Raw genomic sequence first — 20,341 nt, 5'->3', positions numbered from 1 at the left:
GATGAACTGTTAACACAGAACTGAAAACATTCCTGAAGCCCACTCTTCAAACAAAGATTAGACAGGACTATAAAACAAAAAATAATACAGGTGAGGAATGTGCTTCTTAGTTTGGTCAGATATACCAGACCGAATGAGTAGCTCCTGTCGAAAAGCAGGATGAGAAGGCAGGAAGGGACAGGAACTGGTTGAATGGACACAGGGAACCCGGGGTGGAAAGGGGGACTATGGTGTCACACTATGGGGATTACAACTAATGTCACAAAACAGTATTGTACAAATTTTTGTATGAGAAATTAAACTTTCACCTAATGCAAAAAAAAAAAAAAAGTTAAAATCACCATTTAGCTAACCACCCAAAGGAAAAACAAAAACAAAATGGAGCCATAGGTAGAAGGATCAGCATGTGATCCTCAGGAGATAGCCTAAGGGAAATATTGCATTTTGGAGGAATTTATATGTCTATACTTATAATTAAGAAAATATGTGGGAGAAAGTATGTACAGATTCATCCTAGATAAATAAATCATACCTTCAGTTCTTCTACTGAAAAAAAAAAAAAAATCCATAGAAGAATCCTGATCAAAAGGGGAGATTGCAGAATAGAATTTTAAATTCTCATGGAATCCAGACTTCATGGAGCAATGAAGGCTGAATGAACCCTGAAACTATTGTCCTGAGATTATCTTTAAACCTTAAAGCAAAAATACCCCCTGAAGTCTTCTTAAAACCAAACAATAGTTTAACTTAAGTAACAAAAAATGTCTGCCTTGAGCATTATGCTCTTTTAAGAACTATCCACCTCGTGTGTGGGATCAAACTGATAACAGCAGCTTGAAAGATTAGATAGGAACCTTAAGGGGCAGTGAATTTATGTTAAAGGAGGAGGAACAATTCAGAACAGGTGCACAACTCAAAGAATGTAAGCAGTGTCATTAAATGGTACACACAGAAACTTGAATTGGTGTATGTTTTGCTGTGTGTATTCTCAACAACAAAATAAAATTAGCTAACATTTATTGGGTGGTTGCTGTATACCAGGGTCCAGTGCTTTATATTTACTAACTCATATAATCCTACAACAGCCATATGAAGTAGACATTATTATCTATGTTTTTAAAATGAGGAAATTGAGGCGTACAGACACTAAGTAAATTACTGTAGTTACATGGTAAGTGGCAGCTTTGGAATATGAATTGAGGCAGTCTGTTTCCAGAGTGCATGGCCTTAATGACTACATTCTATTTTCTTCAAGTCAATAGGAGTTTGTAAGACTTGGTGAGTCACTGGCTGTTGGCCATGAGGGACGAAGAGCAGTTGGAGGTGACTCTTTTCAGTCTTTGTTGATCAGGTGGGTGGTGAGATCATCCATCTGCTGAATTAGGAGGAAAAGGGACTTCTAGAGGAAAGATATTAGGTCTTTTTGGGATACATCACATTTTCTGGTGCTTATGGGACATTAATTCGGCTGGCGATAATGCAGAAGGCAACTGGATAATATAGACCTGGAGCTCAGGATAGGTCTGCTTGATCATTATGTATAACTCTAAGTACAACTTGCTATCAGGGCAAACCAGTGAATTGGGGAAACTGAGTATAATTTTGGTGACTCATGTCTGTTCTCCACCTGGATGGAACTTTACTTTAGGCCCTTTCTGCATCTATGAGTCAGAACTGACTTGACCGCAATGGGTTTGGTTTTTTTGGTTTGGTGTCTGCCCAGATGTATTTATAAATGTTTGTCTAAAGAGGTAGATGCTGCTCAAATACTGGGGAAGGAACTACAACTCCAGCATACATGAGAACCGTCTAGGGAACAAGGTACCCCGAGGTTACTAGACTCTCTGTAATACATATAACCCCCCAGCAGAAAGGTTCGTTTTTATGAAAGCAATTCATATGAATTATTACATAGATCTCTTGAGCCCAGCTTTGGATTCTGTTCTTTACCATTTAAATGGAAATGTTTTTTACAAACCTCCCCACATGTGTATTGATTTCCTCGTGGTCCTGAGGATGGATGAGTGCCACGGGGAGACTCAGAGCCTCCCCTGCAACCAAGTTGGTGGGCTTAATCCCAGCTTGGGCTGTAGTCCAAAGTTAGGGGGGGTAAACTCCAAGGAGTAGGGGAGCGATATGTTAGACTCCTACATGGATCCCAGGAGGCAGCGTTACCTAAGAGTTTAAAAAGTAGTGTACATTTCCTCTTCCCATGTCAATAGCCAGCACTTTGTCTGGTTCTTTTTTATTCTCTGGGCCCTAAATAGTTCTTTTGGGGAAAAAAAAAAAGACTCCCCCCTCTTGTGATCCCCTTCAATCTGGGGTTGAAAAGTATAGTCATAGTAGCATAGCAAAGAAGTCTTGAGTCCTGGGCATGATATAGAGAGTAATACTTTCGGAACTGTTTAAAGCTATGGTAATTATGCACAATTAACTTTAAAATCCAAGTGAAATTGTTGAAAAATTATTTAAAACTTTATTCTTAAATACAGACTAAGAAGTTTGGGCCACACTGATTTCTCAATTAAGTTTTTCTGATTATAAGATTCTGTTTTTCTCCAGAGTCTTAAGTAAACTCTATCTGTGTGACCCAGTCACACTGTTAAAAATGAAGAAGAGTTGCACTCTTATCTGGCTCTCCACTCACTTTAGGCAAGGTATTAACATTTTTAATACCGTAATTTCTAAAAATGTAAAATGATTTTGATTGCTTTTACCTATAAAGTCTTTTTCAGATTATATAAATGCATAGTTTATCCATAATACTGGACTCAGATTCTTTATCTGCTCTATACTGGAACGACTGGCCTCCTTCCTGTAGTAAGCAGTAAATGTCTGAGGCGGCCTCCACCATCTTCGTACCTTAGAGTTAAGCCTGATTATATTATGTTATTTGGCAAAAGGGATTTTGCAGATGTAATCAAGGTAGCTAATCAGTTGACTTAAAGATACGGGTATTATTATTGGGAGACCTATCAAATCAGGTGAGCCCTTTAACAGCAGAGTGTTTTCTCTGGCCAGTCATGGAAGAGAAAGTCAGAGAGATTCACAGCATGAGAAGAATTCGGCATGTGGTGGGTCCTTCATTACTGAAATGGAGGGGGCCACAGGGCAAGGTGCTAAGAGCAGCCTTTAAGAGTTGAGAATAGTTCCCAGTCAACAGCTAGCAAAAAATACAGGGACTTCAGTCTTATTACCTCAAGGAACTGAATTCTGCCAACAACATGAATGAGCTTAGAGATGACCTGGAGTTCCAGATGAGAAACCAATGTGTGGGCACCTTAATTTCAGCCTGAGCAGAGAACCCAGCCCTGCTGTACCAGGTTTCTAACCTAAGGAACTATAAGATAATAAATGGGTGTTGTTTAAGCCACTAAAGTTGTGACAAATTATTACACCATCTTTCCATTTCCTTCTACTAATTCTGACTACTGGTCTTCAGAGTTATAGTGTTATAGTGTTAGCATCTTTCAGGATTAGTTTGTTTTTCATCTATTGCCTTAACAGCTGCTATCGCCTTGCATTAAAGAAAATTCCATTTTATCGTTTCTGTCTTGCTGTGATGCTTAGAATAAGTTCCAACGTCTCGGGGAAAGAAGGGTAGCCCCTGACCTCTGCAAGTACTGTTAAACTATTATCATGCTTAAACTGAATTGAGGATGTAGTTTTCTGATCTTTTTCACTTTACCAACTTAATTCTTGGTGATGTTATATCATGCTGTAGAAGATGTTTCTTACATTATCCATTGCAGCGGATCTGTGATTCTCATTTCACATGTAGAACAGAAATAAAAGGGCAGTACATGGCTATCCCAGGGTAGATGTGGGATTGGGACCTAGAACAGGGAAATAATGTGTGGGATGGGACTGAAGGGTGTTTACAGTACACAGCAACAAAGAGCAGTTGATCTTTCATGGACCCCATGCACGTCTGAGTCCGCCAGTGAAATCTGTAAACGTGCCAAGAAAGTATCTAATTTTGACTGCTTCATTTGAGGGAAAAGAGCATAGGTTGTTATTTCTATAATATGTATGACTGTTTTAAGTTTTGGGGTTTTATTTCAGATCTTCTAAACAGTATTTCTCTTGCACCTAGGGGAAAAAAAGTATTGAAATGGCAGAAAAGATTCACTTTCTTTTTTTTAATGAAATAACATTCTGGGTATGAGTCCACTGGCTATTTTGTAAAATGATTTCTGTATTTACCAGGAGGAGCCCTGATGGTGCAATGGTTAAGCACTTGCTTGCTAACCTTAAGGTTGGTGGTTCAAACCCACTAGCCGCTCTTTGGGAGAAAAGACCTGGCAATCTGCTCCCATAAAGATTTTCAGCTTTGGAAACTTTATGAGGCAGTTCTACTCTGTCCTATAGGATCACTGTGAGTTGGATTTGACTCAAAGGCACACAACAGCATAGTTACTAGACGTGGAAGGGAGTTGAGAGTTTTCCGTATTTATTTCGAAGGTAGCCACATTATCCAGGTGAACTTCCTTAGTTAGGTTTGCCGTTATCTGTGATACGTGCATGCATCCTGCAAGCCAAATGCATCATCTTTAGGTCTGCCCAACACTGGAGGAAAAACTGGGTGTATGAAACTTATTGAGAGAGCAGTGTCTAATACTGTCCTTTAACAGAGTTTCCAAGTTATTTCCCTGTGTGAACCTGAGCTTCCTCCTCCACCTGCATGAAATGTGAGTCCGTGATGTGTTGGAGGGACTGTGCTAGGAGATTTAGAATATCTTGAATGCTTACAGAAGTGCTAATACTACAATTGCTCACCTGTTTTCCTAAAAATCATCTGGCATAGAATTCTTATCTTTTAAATGTTAGGTACAGGCAAGTATTTCAAAATATAAAATTTCAGATCTGATTTAAGGAGACATACTTCTGTTTCATATGGTAGGGATCGATTACATATAATCCCTGGTAAAGCTACTGTTGAAAAACGCAGCCCTTTGTCCAGGGGTCATTTGAAGAGGTGGTAGTATATCCCTAGTTCCCCCGCCCCCCCCCCTCCTTTTTTTAAATCTTTCTCTTTTGTTTCATGCATTCCTTTTTGCTTAGATTTCACCATGAATGAAGTTCTTTGGATTCATTACCACTCGATGCTTTGTCTAAATTAATCTCTGTGTCCTTCTTTTCGTGTCAGAATTTCACAGTAAACCATTACACATCAAAACAAAACAACTCTTTTCACTTGGTTAGAACCCAAGATTAAAGTTAGGTACAGGCCTTTGGGCCTTTGAATAAAGTAGTCATCCAAAAATGGGATCTTAGTATAGAATTGTTGATGTTAGAGAGGGAAAAAGATACTTGAAAACAGCCTTTCCTAAATATCTGCTTTCCTCGAAGGACTTAAATGTTAAATAAGACTTGAGTGCTTAATTTATACTTACACTTATGTGATGTGACTCCCCCCACGCCCCTTGGGAAAGAACCCAAGACTGTTCTTTCAGATGCATAAATCTCACATGTACTCTCTTCAGAGCAGTCTCGTGGAGCGCAGACAAAGCAGAACAAGTGCTGATGCTGGGCCTCAAGAGCTGATATTCTAGTTGGGGAGACCAGAGAGTGTCTAGTGGTTTCACATGTGTGCAGTTCAAAGTAAAGCTAGGTGCTAGGTGGACTGAACTACTTCTGTAGCATTTAGTTTATCTTTCTAAACTGTTGATACTTTTAGTCAGTAAGGGAACTGAAAATCACTTTTGGGTTAGTCAGCTACTATGCCAGTGGATATTTAGCCTTCCTTAATAAGCATACTTTCTAAGAATAAAAGTGCTCCTTATTTGGTTGTCATATTCTTATAGATTCTACTCCAGATAACTAAATTGATTTCTTTTAAATTTTTGCAGGTTTTCAGAAAATAGTGTAACCCTAGCCATAGGTCACACTAGAATCAGGGAAGGCGTTGAGAGTTAGTTACAGTGTCTTTATCCTTACTAATGGCCAGATGGATGCTTTAGCTCACTCCTGTGCTGGGAAATGACTTTCTTTCTGTGGAACTCACTATGTGATGTCACTGAGGTACTTAATTAACTCTGCTATTAAATTCTCCTGTTGGCGGTGAACGCTGGGAAAGTTGTTTCATCTATATTCCTCATTTTTTTTTTTTTTTTTTGCCACGAATATAAAAACAGTTTTTGTCTCTGCATCAGGGATACTTGACATCACTGGATTTAGAGCCATGCCTGTGACAGAGTTTCATAAATAACTTGGATTCAAAGCTTTGAATATAGATGAATTTAACCATGGAAATTGTGAATTAACAGATAACAGTTATCTGTAATTAGGTACAAATAAATAGTTTTATTAAATGTGTGGCAGGAAGTTTTAATGATTTTAGGGTAATATTCTGGCCTTTATGAAATAAACTTTAGTTGGTCAAAGATAGATTAGTGCTCAGGCTCAGCTGCTTCCTCAAAGTAGAGTCGACCTTAATGAAACGGATAGAGTAAAGCTTTCCTGACCTTCATTTGCTGATCTGACAGGATTCAAAATGAGAAGAAACAGCTGCAAACATTCATTAATAATCCGAATGTGGAATGTACAAAGTATAAATCTAGGAAAATTGGGAGCTGTCAAAAATTATGTGAACCACATAAAGATCGATATCCTAGGTATTAATGAGCTGAAATGGTCTGGTATTGGCCATTCTGAATCAGAAAATTATATGGTCTACTATGCTGGGAATGACAAATTGAAGAGCAATGGCATCGCATTCATTGTGAAAAAGAACATTTCAAGATCTATCCTGAAGTACAGTGCTGTCAGTGACAGGATAATATCCATACACCTACAAGGAAAACCAGTTAATATGACTGTTATTCTAATTTACGTGCCAACCACTAATACCAAAGATGAGGAAATTGAAGATTTTTACCAACTTCTGCAGTCTAAAACTGATCAAACGTGCAATCAAAATGCATTGACAATTACTGATGATTGGAATATGAAAGTCGGAAACACAGAAGGATTGGTAGTTGGAAAATATGGTCTTGATAATAGAAACGATGCCAGAGATCACATGATAGAATTTTATAAGACCAACGACTTCTTCACTTTAAATACCTTTTGTCATCAACATAAATGGCAATTATACGTGTGGACCTCGCCAGAAGAAAAACACAGGAATCAAATCAACTACCTCTGTGGAAAGAGACGATGGAGAAGCTAAATATCATCAGTCAGAACAAAGCCAGGGATCGACTGTGGAACAGACCATCAATTGCTCATGTGCAAGTTCAGGTTGAAGTGAAGAAAATTAGAGCAAGTCTGTGAGAGCCAAAATATGACCTTAAGCATATCTCTCCTAAATTTTAGAGACATCTCAAGAATAGATTTGACACATTGAACACTAATGACCAAAGACCAGATGAGTTGTGGAAAGACATCAAGGACATCATACATGAAGAAAGCAAAAGGTCATTAAAAAGACAAGAAATAAAGAAAAGACCAAAGTGGATGTCAGAAGAGCCTCTGAAACTTGCTCTTGAATGTAGAGTAGCTAAAGCAAATGGAAGAAATGTTGAAGTAAAAGAGCTGAACAGATTTCAGAGGGTGGCTTGAGAAAACAAAGTATTGTAATGAAATGTGCAAAGACTTGGAATTAGAAAACCAAAAGGGAAGAACATGCTTAGCGTTTCTAAAGTTGAAAGAACTGACGAAAAAATTCAGTCCTCAAGTTGCAGTATTGAAGGATTCTGTGAGCAAAATATTGAATGATACAGGAAGCATCAAAAGAAGCTGGCATACAGAATCACTGTACCAAAAAGAACTGGTTGACATTCAGCCATTTCAGGAGGTAACCTGATCAAGAGCTGATGGTACTGAAGGAGGAAGTCCAAGCTGCACTGTAGGAATGGCAAAAAACAAGGATCCAGGAATTGATGGAATACCAATTGAGATGTTTTGACAAATGGATACAGCACTGGAGGTGCTTACTCATCTATGCCAAGAAATTTGCACAACAGCTACCTGGTCAACTCACTGGAAGAGATCCATATATGTGTCTGTTCCAAAGAAAGTTGATCCAACAGAATGTGGATATTACCGAACAATGTCATTAATATCACACACAAGTAAAATTTTGCTAAAGATTATTCAAAAGTGGTTGTAGCAGTACATCTACGGGGAACTGCTAGTAAGCACAAGCTGGAACAAGGGATGTCATTACCGATGTCAGATGGATCCTATCAGAAAGCAGAGAATACCAGAAGGACATGTGCCTGTGTTTTATTGACTATGCAAAGGAATTTGACTGTACGGATGATAACAAATTATGGATAACATTGTGAAGAATGTGAATTCCAGAACACTTAATCGTGCTCATGAGAAACCTGTACATAGACCAAGAGGCAGTCATTCAAACACAACAAGGGGATACTGTGTGGTTTAAAGTCAGGAAAGGTGCGCATCAGGGTTGTATCCTTTCACCACACTTACTCAATCTGTGTGGTGAGCAAATACTGTGAGAAGCTGGAATATATGAAGAAGAACGTGGCATCAGGATTGTAGGAAGACATTAACAACCTACGATATGCAGATGACACAGCTTTGCTTGCTGAAAGTGAAGAGGACTTGAAGCACTTACTGATGAAGATCAAAGACTATAGCCTTCAGTATGGATTGCACCTCAACATAAAGAAAACAAAAATCATCACAACTGGGCCAATAAGTAACATGATGATAAATAGAGAAAAAATTGAAGTTGTCAAGGATTTCGTTTTACTTGGATCCACAATCAACACCCATGGAAGCAGCAGTCAGGAAATCAAAAGATGTACTGCATTGCGCAAATCTGCTGCAAAAGACCTCTTCAAAGTGTTGAAAAGCAGAGATGTCACTTTGAGGACTAAGGTGCACCTGTCTGAAGCATGGTATGTTCAATTGCCTTATACGCATGGGAAACCTGGATAATGAATAAGGAAAACCGAAGAATTGACCCCTTTCAATTATGGTGTTGGTGAAGAATATTGAATATACCGTGGATTGCCAGAAGAATTAACAAATGTGTCTTGGAACAAGTACAGCCATAATGCTCCTTAGAAGCAAGGATGGCGAGACTTCATCTCACATACTTTGACATGTTATCAGATCAGTCCCTGGAGAAGGACATAATGCTTATTAGAGGGTCAGCAAAGAAGAGGATGATCCTCAACGAGATGGACTGACACAGTGGCTGCAACTGAATCAACAGCACCTAACAACAGCAAGGCTCAGGGTGGGAATAGGGAATGCCGTCTAAAGGGTTCAAGGTTTCTTTTTGGAATGATAAAAACGTTCTAAAATTAGGCTGTGTCGGTAATTATACATTTCTGTAACTATACTAAAAACCATTACTTCATACATTTTAATTAGTAAATTTGTGGTATATTAAAGATGTTTTTTAAAAAAATACATCTTGGATGTTCTACACACCACTTTCACTACATCCCACTGGATAAAACTAAGAGATACTGTTACACCTAATTGCTGTGGGGCTGGGGATAGTGCTCTGTATTGTCTCTATTCTGGGGGGAGGGGGCACATGCCCAGCTGATACTTAAGGGGACTGATACTGAGAACAAAGGATGAATAGGATATTGGTGGTTGACTAGTAATCTCTTGTACTCTTCTAGTTTAAAGTGAATCATAACAAAAACTGATAGTACTGTAGTTGTAGTTAAGTGTGCAGTCATCCTTGATGAAAAGCTTCCTGTCACCCTGAACTAATCTGTTCAGAGAAAAGGCTTAAATACAAAGAGTTGGGAGAAAATAGAATTGCTTTTTTTTAATTGCATAAGCAAAAAGGAGGAAAATGCCTTTAATTTCACCTGACAGTTATCTGTGCCAATTTTTGGTAGCTGAAGAGTAAAAACGGACTATGCCGATTCATTGTCATCAGTGGTTTACTGACAGCAGCTGTGTGATTGACATTGGTTTGGAAAGAAGACATGAAAAGTCTGTGTCCAAGAATCCCATAGTCTTAATGGTGAAGATCTAAAGTACATTCATAAAATGTTAAATAACACAGGGTAACTTAGAACTACTATAAAATGAATAAAGCAGACAGGAAATGCTACAGATATTCAGTAGTCTGAGAGAATCCTGTGACCCAAGATATTTGGGGACAATATTTATAGTAATAATGCTTTGGAAGTGCTTAAACAGTTGCCATTGAATCGACTCTGACGTATTGTGACCCTCTGTGTGGAGAGTAGAACTGTGCTACGTAAGGTTTTCAATGGATGATTTTTCAGAAGTAGATTGCCCGGCCTTTCTTCCAAGGTTCCTGAGTGGACTTGGACCTTCAACCTTTTGATTGGGTGCTGAGTGCATTAACCTTTTGTACAACCCGAAGACCCCTTTACTATGCCGCAAGTCCTTTATAGGCATCTGATAGGTACGATCTCACCACCTTCTCATAACAGGTATAAGAACTGAGTTAGCCAGTGAAGGGGGCTGGGGGGGGTGGTGAAGTCTCCAGCTTTCCTGCTCTTAATGCTTTGGTCCTGCTCTGAACCCTGGCTGCACATGAGAAGAGCTGAGATTTCAAAAGATGCAAGTTCCTGGGTCCCACTCCCAAGATCCTGATTTGACTCCCCCCTCCTCCGCCACCACTACCCACGTGATTGCAATGAATATGCAGTCAAGGGTGAGAACCACTGCCTTCCTCAGGCTGTGAGTGCCTCTCATTCACACAAGGATGGATGATCCAGGGCTTCCAACCTGTTTGTTCTGGTTCAAACCCCTGCTGAGAATTTGCACTTCCACCCCAGATATACTGAATCAGAATCTACATTTGAACAAGATCCCCAAGTGATTCTTATGTATAATAAATTTTGAGAATCACTGCTCCACTATTGGTTTCCAGAATTGGTCCCTGACCAGCAACATTAGCATTGCCTGGGAACTTCTTAGAAATGCAAATTATCAGCAGGGGCTCAGACTGGAACAAACCAGTTAGAAGCCCTGGGTTGAACTGACTTTGAAGGAAGGATAGGACTTGAAACAAGTAGACAGGTCCTCATTTTAAAAAGTGATTAGAACAGGACCAAGTAGCTAAGTAATGCCCTTATTTGTACTTTTTTCTTTTTTTCTGAAGCCCTTTCTCTAAACCACAAGGTATGCCTTAGTGTTCACAATGTGTCAAAAAAAAAAAAAAAAAAAAAAAAACAGCTCCTAGAAATGTACTGGATTCTTGAACTGGATGCACAGTGAAGTGCGGGTGCATGTACATAACTGTAGGATCATTCTACTGTTTGGCATTTGGGGTAACAGAATGCTATAGGTGACTTAAATATTAAAATATTTGCCTACCCAGATTTAGGACACTCACTTTTTCTGTGCTCTCTTGCTATCTGTCCCCAAAAGTTTTATTGTTTTTACCGATACTGCGCTTCTCAGGAGAGTCTTATGATCAAGTAGCTTCAGATGCCTTTATCTGATTGATACCTTTATTTCTGGAGCTTCCCTCCTTGATGGTCCTACACCTTCTTATAACACCTCAACCATTTCCCATTAGGTTAAAAGCATTTTCTTCTCTTATTCTTAGAACTCTCTTTTCCACTAAAGAAATTTTGGATTCTTCAGTCTCCACTGATTTCAAAATTATTACCTGTGCTTTAGTGATTTCCCGTAACCACATCCTGATTGCTGTATAATTTCTCCCTCTTAATTAGTTAGTTGCCAATTAGCTATTGTTCCAGGATTTTCCTCCCCTTCTATGACTTCCTTTTTGGAATACCTTACAGCCTTTTCATTACAGACAACATTTTAATTTTGTGATTTCATGATTATTCTTTTCATTGCTTTACAGAAATTTGCTATGGTATCTCTTTCTTCCTGCCCTTCCCTTTCCCTCACCCCCGATACATACTTTCTTTCCTCACCATGTAATTTAGATTATAATCAGTTGGGACAGTAGAAGTTATTATCACAATGCCCTGTTATGTTGTTCCAGTAAATATTTGTTGTTTGTTCAGGAGACAGTAAAACAGCTAGGACCTTGTTCACTGGAAATGTCTGAGGGTGGTAATTAAATAACATGATTATACCCCTCAGTTTATAGGTTGAAACATAACTAAGAGAATGAGGAAAGGAATTTTTAGTCTATACTTTTTTTTTTTTACTACCTTACTTTGCTAGGTTAAGGTAAATTTGTAAGCGAAGGTAGCTTTTTCATGTATGAGGAGTACTTGGAAAGAATAGCCTCTGTCACAAAAGCTCCGTAACCACTATAATAAGGAGACTGCTGGTGTCCAAGATCATGCATATGGATATTTTCGTTAAGGTAGGCAAACACATACTGTAACAAAGGAAAAGCACAACAGGTCACTGGCCTTACATCACAGGAGAAGTTTATGTTTAGGTCATGGGCAGGCAGGTAGCTGGCAGCTGTGCTATCATCAGCTTGTTCCAAGGTCTTCCTAGGAGTTAATAGTCAACTCTTGGCTGAGGAAAGAGCAGAGAGGATGGCTTGTGGGCAGTTTTCATGGTAGAGCCAGGCCAGGAAGTAGATAGTGTCCGTTCTGCTCACACCTCATTTGGCTAGAACTCTGTGACATGGCAACACCTAACTGCAAAGACAGCAACATAGTCTACCGTGCACCCAGAAAGAAGAGGGAACACGTTTGGTAATCAGCCCCTGCCACTGGACATGTTAAAAAAAAATTTTTTAAGTTGTAAGAAAAATGCAGTGGTTTGAGTATTTAACTGAATTTTCTTTCTACGTGAAAAGGATTGTAAAGTCTAGTAAGTACAAAAATTAAAATTAAGTAACATTATTTATTACCAAGGAGTCCCTGGGTGGTGCAAACAGTTAACACGTTTGGCTGCCAACTGAAAGGTTGGCAATTTGAGTCCACCTCGAGGTGCCACAAAAGAAAGGCCTCGCAACCTGCTTCCAAAAAAATCAGCCATTTTCTGACATACTTGTGATCGCCATGAATCAGAATCAACTCAACGACAACTTTTTAACGAACTTATTACCAATGAGGAAGTAAAAGTACAGTGTCATCATGTGACCAGCTTTACTTTAACATTGGTAAAATAAAAAAGTGCACAGTTGTTGAGTTAGATTTGTACTAAGTGGCAACAGAAATCACAGAATCTATTAATTTACCCATTGTTGATAAATTTAGCTATGTAACATAAGAATAACTTATGGCGATAACAGAGAAAAACAATACCAAGTTCAGTAAATCTGACTCTTAAACACAAACCCACTGCCATTGAGTTGACTCCAACTGTCCCACAGGGTCATAGTGACCCTGTGGGACAGAGGAGAATTGCCCCGTAGGATCTGTAAGGCTATTTATGGAAGCAGACTGCCACATCTTTGTCCCGCAGAGCTGCTGGTGGGTTCGAACTGCTGAGCTTTCAGTTAGCAGCTTAGCAGCTGAATACTTAACCACTGCACCACCAGGGTTTCTTATTTATAAACATATCAAACTATTTCAATGGAGTCTTATCAGTCAGTCAGCAAATACCTGAGTATCCACAGTAGATAGGACTCTATTTAGGTGCTGAGAAGAAACCAAGCCTCTCAGAGATAAAAGCTTATTGTAAAAAGAAAAGTCAACGATATCAGATTATACATTTGAGATTTTTTTATATGCAAAATCCAAAGTCATATTCTAGGAGTTGAAAAGAGTAAAAGCACATGCCTTCTGTAGAGATACAGTCCCGTGATGTCGACTGAGCCTGTTACTCCTGTGAAATTCAACACCGAGAACAAGGACACACAAATGTGGAAAATCAAATACACTTTAATTCACTACCTGCCAAAATCATCACACAACTTAAAGAGAATCATGTAAAATCACATATAATCAGCTGTTTCTTTTCTTGATTTTGTTGCTCTATGTGATATGAGAATGGCAGGGGGGAAAAAAGGGTATGTATCTGTTTTATTTTCTGTATTCACCCCAAATTTAATAGGAAGCTCAGCAGTCTTAGTATCAAAACATTTTAAGTTGGTATCTAGTACACTTACAATTTGTCTTCATTTTTTCTTTTTTAAAAGCACTTAGTAGAAACTTGGATTCTACTGTGGCAGATGTTATGTAACTACTTGAACTCTTTTAGACATACCAAGTGCTACCTCATACAGAATTACTTAGGGATATATCTCATCAATGAGAATGTAAACTTCTTGAATATATGGACCAAATTTTACATATATTGTTGCCCACTTTTCCATTGCTTTGTGCATAAAAAATATACAATAAATGTTGGTTGGATAAGTGAATGAGGAATAGTTTATAGGTAGGTATAAACATAAAAAATGTCAACCTAAGTTCCTTGCACTCAGCTCTAAAACAAATTTACAAATTAAGCAAAGAATATGAACAAAGCTACAAAATCCAATACAGTTTAAATGAAAGGATTAGGATCATAAAATTTACATGAAGATGACATTTGAGCTGGTATTTCAAGAATTAGTAGGGTTAGGACCTGAGGAATAAAAACAATGGTGCTATTTCGGTTTTGTCTTTTAGGTTTTGTGTGTGTGTGTGTGTGTGTGTGTGTATATATAAAATATTGTGTTTTTTGGTGAAGGTTTACATAGCAGTTTTAAGTTCACATTCAACAATTTCTGTATGAGTTGTTTGATGACATTGTCACATTCTTCACAACATGTGAACATTCTCATTTTTTCCACTCTGGTTGTTCAGTTTGCCATGCTGTATTTTCTAAAGATTTTTCTAGCAGCAGTATTTAAAGAGGCTGAAGAATGAAAATCAGCTAAGAGGTCATCTCCATGAGGGCAGGTACTTGTTTCCCTCTTATATTACCAGGTCCTAGGACATTGTTGAACCTCGGTAAGTGTTTGTCAAATAAATGTATGATACCATAACGAATGGCTGAGGACCACCCACGTAGAAATGTGTAGAAGGCAGAAGTCCGGAATCAGAGCTCAAAACAGAAGTTAGCAACTGGTAGCAAGAATTTGGGAGTTTATACCTAATTGAAGCTTTGAGAACTGTATAAGATTATAAAGGATAGAGGAAAGGTATACAGACTAAAGGTGGAATCTTGATTAACTCCTGGAATTATGGCTAACATAAAGGGGGAAAAGCTGAGAGAAGGTAACAGGAGAGATCAGAAAGGTGACTCCAGAAAATATATTGGCACAAAAGCCAAGGCAGCAGAAAGAAGAGTTGTGGCAGAATTTCAGGATAACACTAACATATTTTGGAATTTAACACAGTTTTTTTTTTTTTTTTAAGACTTCTTGTAACTACACCATTGAGCTAAGCATATAAATCTTAGTATGTTCTACATAGTATTAAGCAACCGGATAATTTTATCACAAAAAAATTGTCTGTGAATTCATTTACAATAGTATCTTTACTAGTGGCCTACCTTAGGGTATTTTAAATGATTATGCTAAGTTTTATTTCTAGACAATTTTTGTGATGCTCACATTTTGTCTAAAGCAGGCACATGGTTCGGTTGTTTAAAAAAAAAAACACGCTCAAAAATAGGCACTGGTTTCTTACTACTTTGTGGCTTTGAAAATAATTCTGAATCCTCTTGTTAGAATGTTTACTACACCAGCTAGCAGTAAGATTTAACAGTAAAATTTTCATTTGGATTTGCTTGGCTGCAATTGTTTCTCAGATGCCTCTTTAGAACCCACTGTGGAATAAAATTAAAATCGTTTTTATGATACAACAATTTAGTTGCAGAAAACTAAATTCTCCCTTTTTCCCTGAATGACAGTGTGTTTTATCTCTGAGTTTCCTGCATATACCTCATGGCTGTTTTCTCCCTCCTCTGATCCATCTTTCGGGGTACTGCGAATTAATTTCCCTAAAGTAGAGCTTCAGGCATTCTTTTATCCAAAATCTGTCACTGGCTCCCACTGCCTCCCTTTCATTGAGACCTAACTCGTCCATCAAGGAATGACCGTATTATATATTCCAGTTTTTTTCCTTATCTTCTCTGTTGGAAATTCCTACCTCCAACCTAGGTTCCCTGTTCCTCTTATGCAGCAACAGTCATGTCCTACTTTATGCAAAATTACTTATGAACCCAGCTCACCAAGGAGAATGTCAGCTTCTTGAATACAGGGCCCAAATCTTCTTTATGTTTTTGCCCACTCACCCATTGCCTTCTGTATGGAAGATACTCAATAATAGTTGGATAAATGAATGAGAAATAGTTTAAAATTACAAACATGCAAATTACCCCACTTCCACTTTGACTCATGACAACCTCAAGCACAATGGAATGAAATGCTACCCCCACACGATTGGTTATGGATCTGACCATTATGATCCACGGGGTTTTCACTGTGAGTTTTTTTTGGAAGTAAATCCACCAGGTCTTTCTTCCTAGTTTGTCTTAGTCTGGAAGCTCCCTTGAAACCTGTCAAGCATCATAGCAGTATACAAGACAGATTGGTGGTGGCTGCACGAGATGCCTTGACTGGGAATCAAACCCTGGTCTCCCACATGGAGGGTGAGAATTTTACCACTAAGCCACCAATGCTCTCATTTGGCAGTTACAGTATAATGATTAAAAGCATGAGTTTTGGAATCAGCCTGACCTAAGTTTGAATCGCCACTTTTTGGCTTAGTAAGTCTGTAAGCTTAGACAAGTTACTTAACATCCTGGACCTTGCTGTTTCTCATCTGAAAAGACGGAAAAATACCTCATAAAGTTACTACATTACATGAAATAATACAGGTTTCCCATGCTATCTAAAAATTTAGCGTTCCTATGAAACCTTTTTTTTTTTTTTTATGAAACCTTCCAGAAGCCAAAATGGCGTACAGCGAAGAAGCAATTACCACTGATTCATATGGGAAAATTTTTTGAGCATTCCCAGATCTGAAAAATAACCTTACCAAATCATACGAAATAACACATAAAACCTAAAATAACACTTCCATACAATAAAAGCAGGAATGATGTGATACACAGCCTACATAAAGTAGAAATAAAACATGGACAGCGTACTTTGACTTACCAGAATCGGGAAGACAGCGAGCTCACTGGAAGGTGAGAGGTGGTGGTGATGATGGCAGCCCCGGTAGCCTAGCTGGCAGTGGCAACTAGGGCTGGGTCGAAGGGCAGGGGTTCACATCCACAGGAGAGCAGGATGTGTATCACCCGTCCGCGACGAAGCCTGAGACCTGAGCTGCGCGGGGGCAATAAATCCAGGTTGGGATCGCGCGAGGCGTGGTGCGTTTATACGTCACCAGGCGTTTGATTGGATATGACTGGGTCGGTCGATAAAAGAAAAGGAATTTGAAAGGAGGAGCTTGGTCAAGGCGCCATGTAGAACGGCGGCGGATGCAGGTACGCAGATGTTTTACCAAGTAGAGAAAACCTAGTGGCCTAGTGGTTAAGAGTTTAAAATCTAACCAAAAGGGTCAGGAGTTCGAATCCACCAGGCACTCCTTGGAAACCCTATGGGGCAGTTCTACTCTGTCCTGTAAGGTGGCTATGAATCGGAATGAATTTGATGGCAACGGGTTTGGTTTTGGTTTTACCAAGTGTCCATAAAGCAAACATCAAAAGCCAGGGATACCTGTATATTCAAAGCATCTAGTATATTGCCTAATAAATACATTGTAGGCCCCCAATAAGTAGTCGTTTTACTGTCATTGAAATATAAACATTTAGATACAACGAGGTATTTAAAAATTTGTTTGCAAATAAGTAGAAAACATTTTTATGAAATCCTGCGTACATTGGCACGTTGGTGTGGAATACTTTTAATTGCCAATTCAGAGGTGAACTTTACTTCAGGTTGGGATGAATACTTCTGCCTTAGTGAAGTTTTAACAAAGGGAACTTAACGGCAGAGTATGTAGTAAGCGGATATGAATTCTAAGTTTCTCATGTAAAAATTACATTTTCTAGGCGAAGGCATAGAAGGGCTACGGGAAAACGACTACCTTCTGATTCATTCATGCCGTCAGTGGACGACCATCACTGCCCATAGCTTGGAGGAGGGTCACTATGTCATTGGGCCAAAGATCGAGATTCCGGTACATTACGCAGGTAAGACTCTTCTTAAGGGACAAGAAAAGTTGGAGAGAGGAAGAGGACTGGATATGCTCATTTTTTTCTTCAGTAGTGGGAAAATAGGAGTTGTTTGTTCATTTTATTTACCAGTGAAATCTCAGATTAATTTTGTCATAGGTATTTGTAAGTAATGCATGTCCTTAAACTCAAATTCTTATTAGATATTTATAAGATAAAAATTTTACAAACAGCGAGCTTCTCTGGTCTTGGAATTAAAATCAATACCTGTAGCCAACCCCTAAGCTTCCAAGTGGCTATATCTATGAATAACCAATGTGCACAGCCTGGAAAGTCTTGTGGTGAATGACTTTGAGGCAGTGTTTTCACAAGAGACTATAAATGGGCATTGCAGTGTGGTTTTAAAAGTATTGGATTGGAAGTTCAGGTAACTTGGATCCGTCCATCTTTTCATCTAGGCCTTTTGAGCCCAGGCAGCTGAAATGGCCTCACTGCCTTGAGGTTCCTCCTTTAGCTAATTGAGGACAATACCTGCCTTCTCACCTCACTTTGAACTCCATTATGTTAAACAAATGCAGTTTTTGAAAAAGCTGATGTTACCTTACAATTTCTTTCTGTTGCTTATAGTGTATTTTATAAAGGGTCTTGACCTTTTCCCTGCTAATTTTCACTGTTTAAAAAGTCTGTAGCTGAATGGTTTCACAACTCGAAGAATATAATCAATGTCACCGGATTGTACATGTAGAAAGTGTTTAATTGCTGTACGTTCTGCTGTGTATGTTCTCAACAACAAAAACAGAAATAAAATAATTTTTTTAAGAGTCTGGAGTTGTATACTTTAATCAGCTAGCTATAAATGGCATAGCCTTAGGCTTCTGCTGTGTTTTTGAGTGAGACCTCTACAATGCCCAGAGAGTTGTCCGTTTGGAAAAGGCTCCTTGCTATAGTCCCACTGCCTAGAACAGTAGCAAATGATAGGTCTTCAATAAATATTTATTGAATGAATAGTTGAATGCCCTTTTTGATTCCTACAAGTCTTTACCAATCGCCCATATGACCAGGGATCACTCAGGTTCTCAAAAATTCTACTTTTTCAAAAAATTTTTTAAAGAAAGAATCCGTGTGTCCTGAGGCACTCTGTTCTGGAATATGTTCCCTAGCCCTAAGAGTTCTTTCATGGAAAAAATGAGGAACACATACCTGCAGAAAGTACACCTACTCCTTACCTGTCCACTATCTTGGTATGCTACAGTTTGCATTTAAGACAATAGTAAAAAATCTACTGTTCAGCTCTTTTGAATGTCAACAAGGGTGCAGGCATGGTGTCTATGGGCATGGTGGCTGAGGGCATGGTGGCTGAGGGCATGGTGGCCACAGCCTCTGGGCAGAAACACTGGCCCCGGTTCTGGGTTCCCAGCTCCTATGCGGGCTGAGGCCCTGCAGCTCAAACTGGCCGTGGAGTGGGAAAGAAAGAGGCATCAGAGAGGGAGTTTGGAAGAAATGCATGCGAGTTTAATGATATCCCAGAGTGAGCCGAACTGGGTCTGAAGCCTCCACCTCAGTGGCGCCTGGCCTCGGTGGCACCTGGCCTTGGTGGCACCTGGCATGCAGTCTCCCAGCACCCTCACAGGAGGCCCCAAACCTTAGTGTCCACAGGGCAGGGGGTTTGCAGGGATGGGAGTGGAGCCCTGGAGGCCACTCCGCAAGGTAAGCTCTGACCCAGCACAGGAGGAAGGTTAAGTAGGTAAGCTGTGGGCCCTCCAGTCACACAGCCCAGCTTTATCCAGCTTTGGTCTTCTCCAAGCCTCCTTCTCTGCAGAGAAATAATACATAACCGAACTCCTCACAGTGTTGAATGAGCGCATCAGTAAATCTTAAAAAAAAAAATTAAAAAAAAAAAAAAATCTTAGCTGTTATTATTTCTGTGATCCTATTTTCTAAATAAAAAAATTTGGACAAATAGATGGTTTGAAAACAGGAAAAAAAAGAAAAGTCCTCTATTTTGGCATGAGGAACTGGTCTTTAGAACCTAACCATGTGGATAAGTGAGGAGTGGTGTATTACAACTGTGAGTTTGGGAGCCAAGCAAAAGGGACAGTTCTCATAGGGGCAGAGAATAAGACTAGCTCTTCAGGCTGCTCTGTCTCTCCTGTGGGTGGTTCCTACAACTGGTAAGATCTGTGCATTTTTAGCAAACCCAGCTGAAAAGAAAAGTGTAAAGCTGTACTTCATCATGTATACAGTTTTGCCTAATCTGTTCATAGATTGAGTTTTAGTCTTTCCCCCAAAACTGCTGTGAATAGCTCTGTCAAATCAGTCTTCCTAAAGAATACTTTCATTTTATCATTTCTTGAAATTC

At 39.1% G+C, this 20,341-nt stretch overlaps 1 protein-coding gene across 2 annotated transcripts in view; it reads left to right on the top strand.

The window, feature by feature from the left end:
- The window catches only part of GAREM1 (GRB2 associated regulator of MAPK1 subtype 1), a 194,496-nt gene that overhangs the window by 42,846 nt on the left and 131,309 nt on the right, over window positions 1-20,341 (top strand). For both annotated transcript variants that reach the window (XM_049902274.1, XM_049902273.1), the window contains exon 2: window positions 17,860-18,000. In XM_049902274.1, coding sequence (XP_049758231.1) covers window positions 17,860-18,000 — 141 coding nt within the window. The remainder of the gene's footprint in view (window positions 1-17,859; window positions 18,001-20,341) is intronic.

This window comes from Elephas maximus, chromosome 11 (assembly GCF_024166365.1).
Source record: "Elephas maximus indicus isolate mEleMax1 chromosome 11, mEleMax1 primary haplotype, whole genome shotgun sequence".
NCBI classification, from domain to species: Eukaryota; Metazoa; Chordata; class Mammalia; order Proboscidea; family Elephantidae; genus Elephas; species Elephas maximus.
This window is presented reverse-complemented; position numbering and strand designations above follow the sequence as displayed.